This window comes from Mus musculus, chromosome 15, assembly GCF_000001635.26.
Source record: "Mus musculus strain C57BL/6J chromosome 15, GRCm38.p6 C57BL/6J".
NCBI classification, from domain to species: Eukaryota; Metazoa; Chordata; class Mammalia; order Rodentia; family Muridae; genus Mus; species Mus musculus.
In genome coordinates this window covers 43,858,294-43,870,659 of record NC_000081.6, presented here as the reverse complement: position 1 = coordinate 43,870,659, position 12,366 = coordinate 43,858,294, and the positions used below count along the sequence as shown (strand labels likewise).

Sequence of the window (12,366 nt, the reverse complement as noted above, 5' to 3'; positions counted from 1 at the left end):
ATTTATTAATACATTCAACAGATCCAAGATATAACAGTAAGTACAGGGGAGAAACTGACACTGTTACTCTCAGTGTTCATATTCTTCCTCTTTTATGGGAAAGGCAACGACTTTGGAATCACACTCCTGGATAAGATTTCAAATGCTACTATTTATTGATCTCCTAACTTTTGTAGGCAGGGAGCCATGAATCTCTCTGAGCCCTCTTCCTCATTTTAAAAAAGAAAATTGATAAAAATCTTCTACTTTGAAAATGTGTTTTGACTATTCAATATGACAAAGTATGCAACTTGCTTGGCACACAGTTGGAAGTAAATGTATTGCTTGGTTCCCTAGTCCTCCAGAATCCTGTGGCTGCACTAGAAGCAGGTGGATGAGAGGATGGTGGGCTGGGGATGTAAGGGAGACACACTCACCTTAGAGAGGCCAGAGCTCGAAGCTCAGGCAGGTAAATGCTTGGATGGAGGAAACTGTTTCCCAGAAGAGCAAAATCCTGGAGATGCTGGACAACGCGAACGAAGAGATGCAAGGACTTCCCCTGAACTACATCTCCCGGGATGCTCAGCAGAGGAAGCACCCCGCCCCGCCCTGCCCCGCCCTGCCCGATTCGGCGGGCACCGCCCACCCAGCATAACCCAGCGGCAAACACAGGCTACAAGTGCTGTGGCTAGAAATAACGGACTTTCTCCGGGTGCCATGCGGACGCGAGTGTTCACAGCTTCAGCTTTACTGAGTGGCCAAAGCAGAAGGTGAGTAGCAGAGAGTGGGGTGGGGAGGAAGCGCGCGGAGTGGAAAGAACCGGAGCTTGGAGATAAAAGGAGCCGGGGAACGCATCCCCATTCCCGCTTGAGGTGCCTGCAGGACCTAAGCGGATGCAGCCAGACTGCAGGTGCCTTGATGGGCCAAGAGTCTGCTGGGAGAAATGATTGATCCCGCAGCCTATTGGGGGCACCCCTGTCCAGTGCTGGCAGCGGGTCCTATAAACCCAGTGCGCTCATCCTGCATCCTGTATCCCACTACCCTACGCGGTCTTCTGCAGACCAGCCTTGTTCCTATCTGTTCTGCCTGTATTTTACTGCCTTTAATTGCACAGCAGACTAGGGAAAACGGTACTCTTGCCTTGGAGGTGCAATCTCATTAAATGGGCTTTTAAACAGAGAGAGGGCTGTGGGGAGGGAAGAAGATACCTTTAGCCGGTCCCCTGGGATTATCCATCCTAAACTGATGCTGGATTACGGATCTGCAAATCGACAGTACAGTTAGCATAGAGCCGATGAGAAAGGAGAGAGAGAGAGAGAGAAAGAGAGAGAGAGAGAGAGAGAGAGAGAGAGAGAATATTCCCGCTCTGTTATAAATTGGAAGTTTCGTGGGGGATCCTGCCAGTTTTATATAAAGGAGTCTAATATGATTAGCTAATTGTGCCAAAGGTTAATCAGAGCGACTCGTGCCTCAGGGATCCATCTGTGATGATTTCGGTAATTGATGAAACCGGTTCCCATTGCTTCCATCATTGAAGGATCCTTCTGTGGGGGCTTGTCCACATGATGAAAGAAAACTCTGATTCGGTTACAGTTTCCTTACTCTTAGCACTGTGTTTTTCTCCTTTTTGTTGTCGCTCTTTTTATAATTTTAGTACACAGGACCGGGTGGGGCAAGCTTGAAGTGCAGCAGGAAGCATGACCATGTCAAGGTTCTTTTCCGTTCTGTGAGTTGCCTGACTGTCTTAGGGAGGCTTGCTTGAACCTCTGTCACCAGCTGCTGGAATTGGGGATTTTGACTCTTACCCTTCCAATCATGGATTAAACAACTCTGGATTGAAATAAAAGCAAAAGGAGTTCTTGACTAAACCTCCTATATTTGATGAGAGTGGGGATGAATTTTTTCCCCCCAGGAAGCTAGCAGAGGCAGGAAAGATGAGCAGATGGCTTACTGTTCAACACAGAATTCTATCTTATCAAGACTCTTGGTAACGTGGAGGTGAGAGAGTGCCATAGATAGTGTTTCAGGGCTAGCCTTGGAAATTGCTTCTCACTCCTCACCCTACTTGTGCTGGGTTTGTAAACACTTCCGGGTGGCTACTTTCTCTTGACTGTTTGTTGGCAAACTGTAGGGAGAAGTAACTCAGTGAGTGGGAACGGCAGACACTCTGGGAGCAAGCGGTTTGTATGTGTGTGAAGTGGACTGGCTCATTGTGTTTTGTAGAAATCACAGTGATGTCGGTAGGATGGCCCTGTGGAAGAGGGAGTGAATTAAGCAGAGTAGTAGTGCGTATGGGTATTTACCACTGAGCCCAGAGCTGTGGAAGTGGGTTACTAACCATTTCAGTAGGTGAATCACTAGTTCTGATCCCTCCTTTAGTCACTGGCTGATTAAGTCATCCTTTTCATTCACTCCATAGCTGCTAAATCAAGATGCTGATGCAACTAGCCCCAGCTGAGAGGAACATGCATTCATTAAAGTTGATCTGTATTAGAATCTGTTCTGAACTGGAGTATAAACATACAGTTTAATTGAATTGGTTAGGAAGTCTGCTCTTGCTCAAGACTTCCAGAAATCCAACAGCTCTGCTCAAAAAGGGCCCTGCCTTTCTTCTCATTTGTGTCTTTCTACAGGAAACTTGCCTTCTCATTTGAGGGATTCTGTCACAGGAATGTGTGAGTCCCTGGATAAATTTGGCTTGGTGATGGCAGTGTGCTCTTCCCAGAGATTCTGCCACTTTCTCCTTGCTCCTTTTCTGCCCTGACCCGAGTTTCTCACTGCTAACCTCAGTGACAAGTCAGAAGATTTGCCCCTTCCATCATCTTCTGTTCCCGGGTTCCCTTTCCCGTGTTTGTAACTCTGATGAGAAACTGAGGCCAAGGTGTCTTCAACCAGCCATGGCTGTAAAGGGAATGAGGACCAGAGGAGCAGGCCTCCCTACAGTCCGGGATTAAATTCTGCCAGATTCTTCTTATCTAATTGTGTTGCTGATAGCAAAAGTTTGGAAATTTCGGGGAGAAATCTATCCAGCTCCCATGGAGCTCCACTCTCTGTCTAAGAGGAACAGCCCAGTGGACCCATGCAATGCTTTGGAGTGGAGTTCAGGAGAGACTTCTGGTGACCATATAGAAGAGGCAACCATCAGAGATGCTTTTTGCTATCAGAAAAACTTGGTATCAACACCAAGGGCAGATGTGGTGGAAGTGTGTAGACTTAGCACTTCTCCAGCATCCCCAACCTCCTTGCTCCAAGACAGTGCTATTCAAACAAGCTTCTCCCTATCTGGACCTCCTGACTCAGGGAACAACCAAGTAATGGCTGATCGCAAAGTCTGTAATTGTTGCAGCCAGGAACTAGAAACTTCTTTTACTTACGTGGATGAGAACGTCAACTTGGAACAGAGAAGTCAGAGGTCACCATCAGCCAAAGGCAGTAATCACCCTGTAGATCTGGGATGGGGAAACCCTAATGAATGGTCTCATGAAACTGCCATGTCTTTGATGTCGGAAGACGATGATGATACAAGTTCAGAAGCCACATCTTCAGGGAAGTCTGTAGACTATGGTTTCATCAGCGCTATCTTGTTCTTGGTCACTGGTATCTTGCTAGTGATCATTTCTTATATCGTCCCTCGGGAGGTGACAGTGGATCCCAATACAGTGGCAGCCCGGGAAATGGAACGCCTAGAAAAGGAGAGTGCAATGCTAGGTGCACACCTGGACCGTTGTGTGATCGCTGGGCTCTGCCTCCTCACTCTCGGGGGAGTTGTTCTGTCTTGTTTGCTGATGATGTCTATGTGGAAGGGAGAGCTCTATCGTCGAAATAGATTTGCCTCTTCCAAAGAGTCTGCAAAACTCTATGGTTCTTTCAACTTCAGGATGAAAACTAGTACTAATGAAGACACTCTGGAACTGTCCTTGGTAGAGGAAGATGCCCTTGCTGTACAGAGTTAGTTCTAAAATCCTTGAGAGACAGCCATACCTTTTATATGAAAAAAATTAAGTCATGGGTCCTTTATTTGTTTGACAAGAAAAGTGTTCTACCACACACAAACTAAAAGCCAGTGAGTGTTTTATTTCCATGAATCTTGTGTAAGAAAGCCTATGTAAGTTGTAAAAGAAACCATAGCCAGCTAATTGCTACTTGCTATGAACTAAAAACTAATTCACCTGAAATCACTATGTGTTTCTACTTCTAAACAAAATACTTCTGCTGACCTAATATATAAGTGTTGTCTTATACATAAACATGGAGATTATTACTAGGGACTAGAAGGGCTCCTGCATAATTCGATCACTTGGCAATCTATTCCACGAAACATAAGCACTAGTTAAATAGTAAGGCTTACATTTAACTCCCAAAGGTACTTTTCCACTTTCTTTCTAAATTTTCTTCCTATAATTTGTCTAAACCCTAAAATGTAGACTTTGGCAGCATGCATATTTTGAAAGCTAAAGATTTGGTTATTTTTTTAAAGCTATCAGAAATTATATTTTAAATTATTGCTATATTTAGAAGTGACAACTATGTCATTAATATGTACCGTATAATAAAGATAATGATACAAACCTTGTTCAGACCCATGTGAGGTTAACAACTGTTATCACAAAGTATTTCCTTATGCTTTTGTTGAACGTAGAAGTATTTGCTGATGCATAGTTTGTTTCCTGTTTGTGGATTTGCACTCAGTTTGATGACCAATGGCCTTGAAATTTTTACCACTTCTCATGTATGTGTGGCAAAGCATTGGACTGTTAAAACATATCCAGACAGGTCTGAACCATGAATGGGCCTGGCATTCTCCCAAGTGACATTTTGTGGTGATGGTTTGGAGAAAACTTCCAGAGTCGTTGCAGCTAGACCTGTGAGAACTCTGCCTAGCATAAGCCATTTCTTAAAGAGTCCTTAAGCCTGTAGCCAAATCTTACACTGAGAGTTGTGTTTATTATGAGTCCTGACTCATCTTGCCGTCACTAAACATAATTTGGAGAACCTTCTACTTCGCATCTTTAAGGACCATGCTCTTGCCTCATAAAGTGAAAATGGGAAGTTTATGGGAAGTACTGTGGGCAAGGTGGTCAGGAAAGGGATGGGAAGAAAGGCTTCTTATGTTTCATGAAGTGGCCCCACCCTCCCACTTAGGTTTTTTAATTAGTATGTTACAAAGACTATCGATTTCATTCTTAAAAAAAGGACTGGAGCCAGGAATGGGTGTGAGTGAAGGGATGAGCTAGTGAGAAAGGTATTTCATTGGAGATTCTTAAGGATACCTAAGTCTAATGTAGATATCTATGTTGTCATTAAGGAGGAGGGGTAAATTGTGTGAGTTTGCATATCTATATGAATGGGATTTTGGGGGTAACAGAGGCAGTTGTTGAGTTAGCTTTAATAACAGGTAAAGGAAAATGTAATAAGGAAGGGAGAGATAGGGATGACAACATGTCACAGAATCCTTAGGTAAAAATAAGAGTATACACACACACACACACACACACACACACACACACACACACACATATATATATATATATATATATATATATATATATATATATATACACATATACATATCCTTTGCCTTGCCCTGTAGAACATGATGTGCTGGCTTACCGACCCACAAAAGACTAGACAGAACTTGCATTTTCTGCTTCGCTTTTCCTTGATTCTCTTGTCTTCTGTGCTAAAGGAACATTCCTAGAAGGTTAAACCTTCTAGAGGTCTATTCAGTTTCGATCGCTAGTCTGCTTGAGGAACTATTTTGGAGATATTGAAGTAAAACAGGAGTAATCTACTTCCATGGGTGTGTAGATATGAACTGGGTTCAAACTGCAGCAGCAAAATATATGAAATAGAATTTAAACCCATTTAAATCCAGGCCTGGCGGGTCACGCCTAGATCCCAGCACTTGGGAGGCTGAATGGAGATGAACAAAGCGTTAAGGCCAGTTTGGACTACATAGGGAGTTCCAGTACAGAATACAGAGTGGGACTCTATTTCAAAACATCAAGATATAATAAAATATCCATGATTATTTATATGAGATCTCTGAATTTTGTTTTTATTTATTGGTAAGCCATAATTAATTGGTTGCATAGCAAATAAGACAGGAATAATTTGTGGACCAATTTTCAGTTCTTCATGACTTTGAAAATTAAACATGAAGGCTATATTTTCGATTGTATAAAACTGATGATAAAGGAAGAAAAAGTCAGAGTTCATCATAGAAGAAAAGTTAATGAACTCACCATGTTACTAAATCATATAGATATGCCTGTAATGAACATAGCACTTTTAAAAACCCCATCTCAGAAAAGGAGATTTTTAAATGAAAATTAAGTAAATGCCCATTTCTGCCTTCTCTAAAACTGTTCAAACACAGATAGCATGACATTTAAGTTCTGCTGATCTGAGGGAAGACACACCCAAGGGGACCAATTCAGAAAGCCACCCAGATGCTTTCTTTAGGCTCTGATGATGTAATTCTGATAATTGCCTTAATTGACTTTCTTCCAGGTATTCTATTTGTATTGCTCTCACCCATTCTGTTAGTGCCTGACTTTGAGATGATTGCTTGAATTTAGAATGAAGCTAAGGAATATGGACATGACTCATGAGTACAGTGCTTGCCTGTATGGGAGGCCGTGAGTGGAGCCCTCAACACTGCAAGAAAATAAAGATAAAGGTAGCACAGGCAAAGAAAAATTCTGAATTTTCTGCAATTTCTGTACTGTATTGATTTCAGTACAGTGTAGAGTGGTTTGGGTACTAGAATTACTTTGGCCTGACCATGTGAGACACCAGACACTGGACAGACTCAGGCTATGTTTTGACCTTGGATCTTTCTCCAGCTTCCTGGATATGTCTTTCATAAAATGCCCACTGTTATCTGGAAGCTTCATTAGGCAGTGTAAGCTTCTAACATTACTAATAAACTGTACCCTTTGTGGGCACAGGGAACTGCTGCAGAACTTGCTCAGTTTTCTTTGCAATGCCATTTCCTGGCCAGCCATTTGGAACTCATGACATAACCATGCAATGTGATGTACTGGCCTGCCATGTGAATCTCTTCTTTATGGGTATCTTGCTATGTATCTGATTTGTGATTTAAAAGAACAGAAGACTGCTAAGAACCACCAAGTTCTCTCTGACCTGGGGTGTTTTCACTCGTGTGACTGCTTAATTGAGTAAAACCCAGATACTTACCTTGTTATCAAAAACTTAAAATATCTGAGCCCATCCTCTCCCTTTAGAAAAAATCTGGATTAAGGCCCAGTTTGACCATGGCTAGCATACATCTGTTAGGTACAAGTGTAAATAAACAAACTCCTATACCAAATTTGTGTGTCTTCCTTTCCTTCGCTCCTAAAGTGAATAATTTAAAATACACTATGATAGCTGAATATCAAGAATGAAGGATATGAGTGCATATATATATATATATATATATATCTGTTTTCTTTTAAATTTCTTTATAAGAAGAAAGCATCTTAAATAATTACATCTGAAAGTTCTGGATTTTATCTCTCAAATGTACACACATATAATTAATGGTCCAGATTAATGGTCAGAGCAAAAGAGAAAATGTCTATGTATCTATTAGAAAGTTTTTTTAAAAAACAATTTTTATTAGATATTTTCTTCATTTACATTTCAAATGCTATCCCAAAGTCCCCTATACCTGCCCTGCTCCCCAATCCACCCATCCCCCGCTTCCTGGCCCTGGCATTCCCCTGTACTGGGGCATATAATCTTCCCAAGACCAAAGGCCTCTCCTCTCCTCTCAACTCAAGCTACCACAGAAAAGTGCCCTGACAAAAGGGATTCATAATGCTTGTCAATGGTTCCCTGGTGGCAGCAAGATATAATATTATCTGCTAGATCTGACTACACCAAAGAACAAGTCCCACCCTTACAGCTTCCTGGCACAGCTTAAGCTTTTATAAGACAGAACAGAAACAATGATCATGATGAAGAGAAGTAAAATTAAGTCCCAGTAGGCTTCTCCCAGCACTGTGGAACTCATAAGACAAGATAATTAACAGTGTTGACTGTCGGTTTCCTTTTGGCTATAACCTTTTATGGTCCACACAGTATTCTACAAAATATCTCTTAGTTTTTATGGGCATACAACTTTGGAATTAATTTGCCTGAGTGATATCAATACTGTCAATTGAAAGATGTTGCTGCAAACACAGAATTGCTTTTTGAAAACGTCCATGACTTAAAACCATACTCATTGCTTTTGTTTGTTTAGTATGTAGATTGATGTGTGCAAGCCTGCATATATGTTAGGTTATGTTTTGTAGGTATATAACATTTATATTCCTAAGTTGTTCTTAGACTAAAGTCTTAATGGAATTTGCCATGCCTTCATGTTGATTTTGTGAACAAGAAGTCTTTCACAGGTAACTATACAGAGTCTGGAATCAACCTCAGAATGAAAACACTAAAAGTACACAAACCTTCTTTGCCATTGTTGTTCAGAGTCTCACAAATGCTTTCTGGTTTCTTTATAACTTTGCAATTATAAGCCCATAAGTATGCAGAATATTTATGAATGATTTTAACTTGAGTTACAGGGGTTTTTTGTTTGTTTGTTTTTTGTTTTTTTAACCAAGAATATGGGCAGCATTGTCCTCGCCTCCAAAGTTGAGTGATTCCTCTGTGGTTCAGAAAAGCTAGTCTTACTTCTCAGTCTGACCGCTTCCTAGACAGACCACAAGCAAGTTTGAGTATGAAGACAAAGATGGACCCTTCCTCTGCTGTGTATTTCTCCGTGATTCTCTTCTGCCTTTTCACTCTACTTTTCTTGCCAAATCAAAGTAATTGATGTTGATTTGTATCTTCTGATACTATAAAGGGCAATCACAAAACATGATGGGCTTTTCCCTCATGGCACTGATGCTGTATATGTTAACAGGGTATCCTGTTATTTTAAAACATAAATATTGAAAAGTTTTCAGTGTGTTTAACTTTTACTGAAGTCTAATATAATGCATATTTGGTCTTTTAAAATTATTCATGTACAAGAAAAATAAATAAAAGTAGCGTTTACCCCAAAGTCAAGTGTAACATTCTTTCTACCCTATCATTAAATGATCTTATTAATTTTGCTTTGTATATATGAAATAGTGAAAGCTATTTAGAGTTCTCTAAATTACTTGGTATTGAACTTAAAGTATAAATTGCATAATTTGAATAGATGTTTTAAGAACACTTAGCTGAAAATCTAAGGTATTATACCTTGACCAGCATGACTTAATGCCTTTACCAGGGAAATATATGTGGGAGTGGCAATGGAATGAAGAATGAATGGACAGACAGACATACACACAGAACAGCTAGTGGTCAGGTGGGCTTTGATGAGGTGACACTGACTACCAAACAACCTAGAACCTCAGCATGTTTATTCTGTCCAGAACATATTAGCTATTATGTCAATACCTAATTCCTCATTAGCTATTCTATATAGAAGATACCTGTAGTTGAGCAGTCTTATGCTGTAAACATCCAAGAGGAGGAAGCTACAGTTGCTGTTTTATGCACATACCGGTTAATCAATCGTAAACACCAGTAGCCAGGCCAAAGGAAGGCTTTGTCTTTCTTATCCTGACCAGGGGAAAGGCCTACCAGTTTTCCATGGGTCCAAGTCCTTGATCCTTGAAATTGCTATGTCCATGTCAAAACACAGATTCATTGAAAACTCTTTTACTCCTTATACATTCTCTCAAGGCCCCTCCTCCTCTCACAGGAGTAGATATTGAACGATAGTTTATCCCTTCTCTCAACCTTTTCAACTGAATTTTGATACCCATTTCCTTCTGTAATAAGTAGAATTGTATCTTTATTATGTATAAGTGTTGTCAAGGTCAATTGGATCTAAAAAGAGAATTGGAAGAGAGGACTGATAGGTATCTTTTCCCCCCAGTGTTTTAAAAGAGAAAATAAGATTTATTGCTTATTATTAAGAAGAAAAAAAAAAACCTCTTGTTACTTCCACATATATTTTTCTAGAATATGATTTGTTTTCTTAACTAACTCTAGTCATCCAGGAGGAGTTAAGAAAGATAATTTCACAGTTTTCTTCTACAAGGTCCTTGCAGGTCACAGAAAGGATAGTTTTAGGAGCATACTATGATGTTGCCCCTTTATAGATGTTGCTGTTTACAAAACTGGAGGGTAAAGAGGAGTTTAAAAGGTAGCAAACAGATACTCTATGGCCATAAAATTTATCAGTCTTAGCTGACTCTCAGTCATGTGCAAGCCATTAATCATGGTGTCATTATATACTTAAAGGTAGGTGAGACAGGAACATGCCAAAAGCCACTAATAACTGCTGTCATTTCTAACATCTCTGTGTTTGTCAAGCATATTATATCAATAAACATAAAGGTCTGTATGCTCTCAAGTGAGAGCACCATCCATTTAATATTTCTATAGTGAAACCAAAACTAATTTTCTAAAGACTCTACAAAAGACACTCTCCAGTATTTTTTGTTTAGTTAAAAATATAAGCTATAGCCAGGCATGGTGGTGCACACCTTTAATCCCAGCACTTGGGAAGCAGAGGCAAGCGGATTTCTGAGTTCGAGGCTAGCCTGGTCTACAAAGTGAGTTCCAGGAGAGCCAGGGCTATACAGAGAAACCCTGTCTCAATATATATATGCTATATAATAGATGACATTCAGATTACCTGTATGATTTTTGTATTTTAAAAGCATCTGGATATTAAGCTAGTGCCTATAATTTTAGCTCATAGACAGCAAGATTTTTTGTTTTTTGTTTTTTTTTTCTTTTTTTGGTACTCATCGTGTGCTTTTTGATAGAAGCTTTACCTTAGTTAATTCTCACCCTATTTCTACAACTTGCTTATTACTGTTTGATTTCTAATAACAAATAGAAAAAAATAAATTTAAAAAGTTTAAGCTATTGCCCCAAGTATATAATACTAAGCAGTAGAAAATGAAAATTTAGAATTTTTTCATTAACAATCCTATTTCTTTTCAAAGTTAGAAGAACTTCTACCCAAGCAAAAACCTCTATTTATGCTATGTTGCTTTATATTATTGTTTTAAAAATGGTTTGTGGAAACCTACATAGGCAGTTTTCTAGTGTTAAAAATAAAATATAGTCATTTTTCCTAAGTACAAAATCATATAGTCTTGCAGTGTGGATTTCTGGAAGAGATAGAAAGCCATATTTGAATGATTACTCTCCACTGAGTATTCTGTATTTATATAGTATGTCTTGCACAATCTTCACAGCACATGATTCAATAAGAGTGTCAAAATCAAAAAGACAGGTCTTGAAGTTTGAATGACTGTTCATTTCCTCTTGTCTAGTGGTTAGAGCCAAAGTTTTATTGTACATAATATGATGTTATTTGCCTTGTGGGGTGTTTATGAAACTTAAATTTATCTCCATGATAGACTATGTTTCTTCTTCCTGTCTCTCATGTCCACTTTTCTTTTCTCTACACAATTCTTTTCTATTCCCCTTTTCTATTCCTTTACTTTCTTCATGATCACAGTCATCATCATTATCAATATTTTCAAGGATATTCAAAATTATCTATATTTTAATCCTTCACTCCAGTGCCTCAGGTTTCTGCTATTGTAAGCATCCCCCAAGACTTTTCTTTATAAGAGAAAAAAAATAATGCAGATAACTGTCTTTTGCTTAATTGAAGCATAAAACTATAGAATACTTTGTACTCAAATTCTCCAAACCTTAAATAGTTTAGAGCTCCATCTGTATGTTCAGTAGGAGAAACTTCAGTTGTCTTTTGAAAAGAAGAATTTTGCCGTACAGAAACTGAACAAAGACCTTTTGTTTAATTGAAACAGCACTCCCATCCTCCTCCTTCTCCACTCCCCTCTTTCTCTGCATTTGTCCTGCTGAAACCTAAAAGATTGTGGAGTGATCACTCTGGCTAAAGACTTTCTTCATTTACCCAGCCTGCAGAGTTCATGTGCTTCAATTTATCTTTGACTTTTACTTAACCTTGTCAAACTATCAAAAACTGCTCTGGAATACAAATGATATTAAGAAAAAAATGCAGTTCCAGGACAGCCAGGGATGCACAGAGAAACCCTGTCTCGAGAGCAAATAAATAAAGACAAAAAGAAAAGGGAAAAGAAAAGTACAAGAAAAAGAAAAATTACCACAAGTTGATCTCATTTTCTCCAGGATAATTGAATAAAATATTGTGCAGTACCATTTGCTGCTAACTGAATTCATGGCAAGGAAACCAGGGCACTAGAGCAGAAAGAAAGCAAAGCCAGCACTCGCTGCCCTTCAATACCTTCTCCAAATGATGATTTCAGAGGAGAAATTCCAGGTGGCAGACAGAATGAAAGGGGCTGAGGTGGCCGATGCTAGATTCTA

At 39.5% G+C, this 12,366-nt stretch overlaps 1 protein-coding gene across 2 annotated transcripts; it reads left to right on the top strand.

Annotated features, from left to right (window-relative positions):
• The first annotated feature begins 600 nt into the window (after window positions 1-600).
• Tmem74 (transmembrane protein 74) lies at window positions 601-7,315 on the top strand. 2 transcript variants are annotated; one of them, XM_006520908.4, is made up of 2 exons: window positions 601-749; window positions 2,399-7,315. In XM_006520908.4, the coding sequence occupies exon 2, from the start codon at window positions 3,015-3,017 to the stop codon at window positions 3,930-3,932; it is 918 nt and encodes a 305-aa protein (XP_006520971.2). In that variant the 5' UTR covers window positions 601-749; window positions 2,399-3,014; the 3' UTR covers window positions 3,933-7,315. The 2 variants fall into 2 exon arrangements, with proteins under 2 accessions (XP_006520971.2, NP_780711.1); NM_175502.3 differs by having other exon boundaries at window positions 631-749; window positions 2,613-3,965.
• Window positions 7,316-12,366: the final 5,051 nt, after the last annotated feature.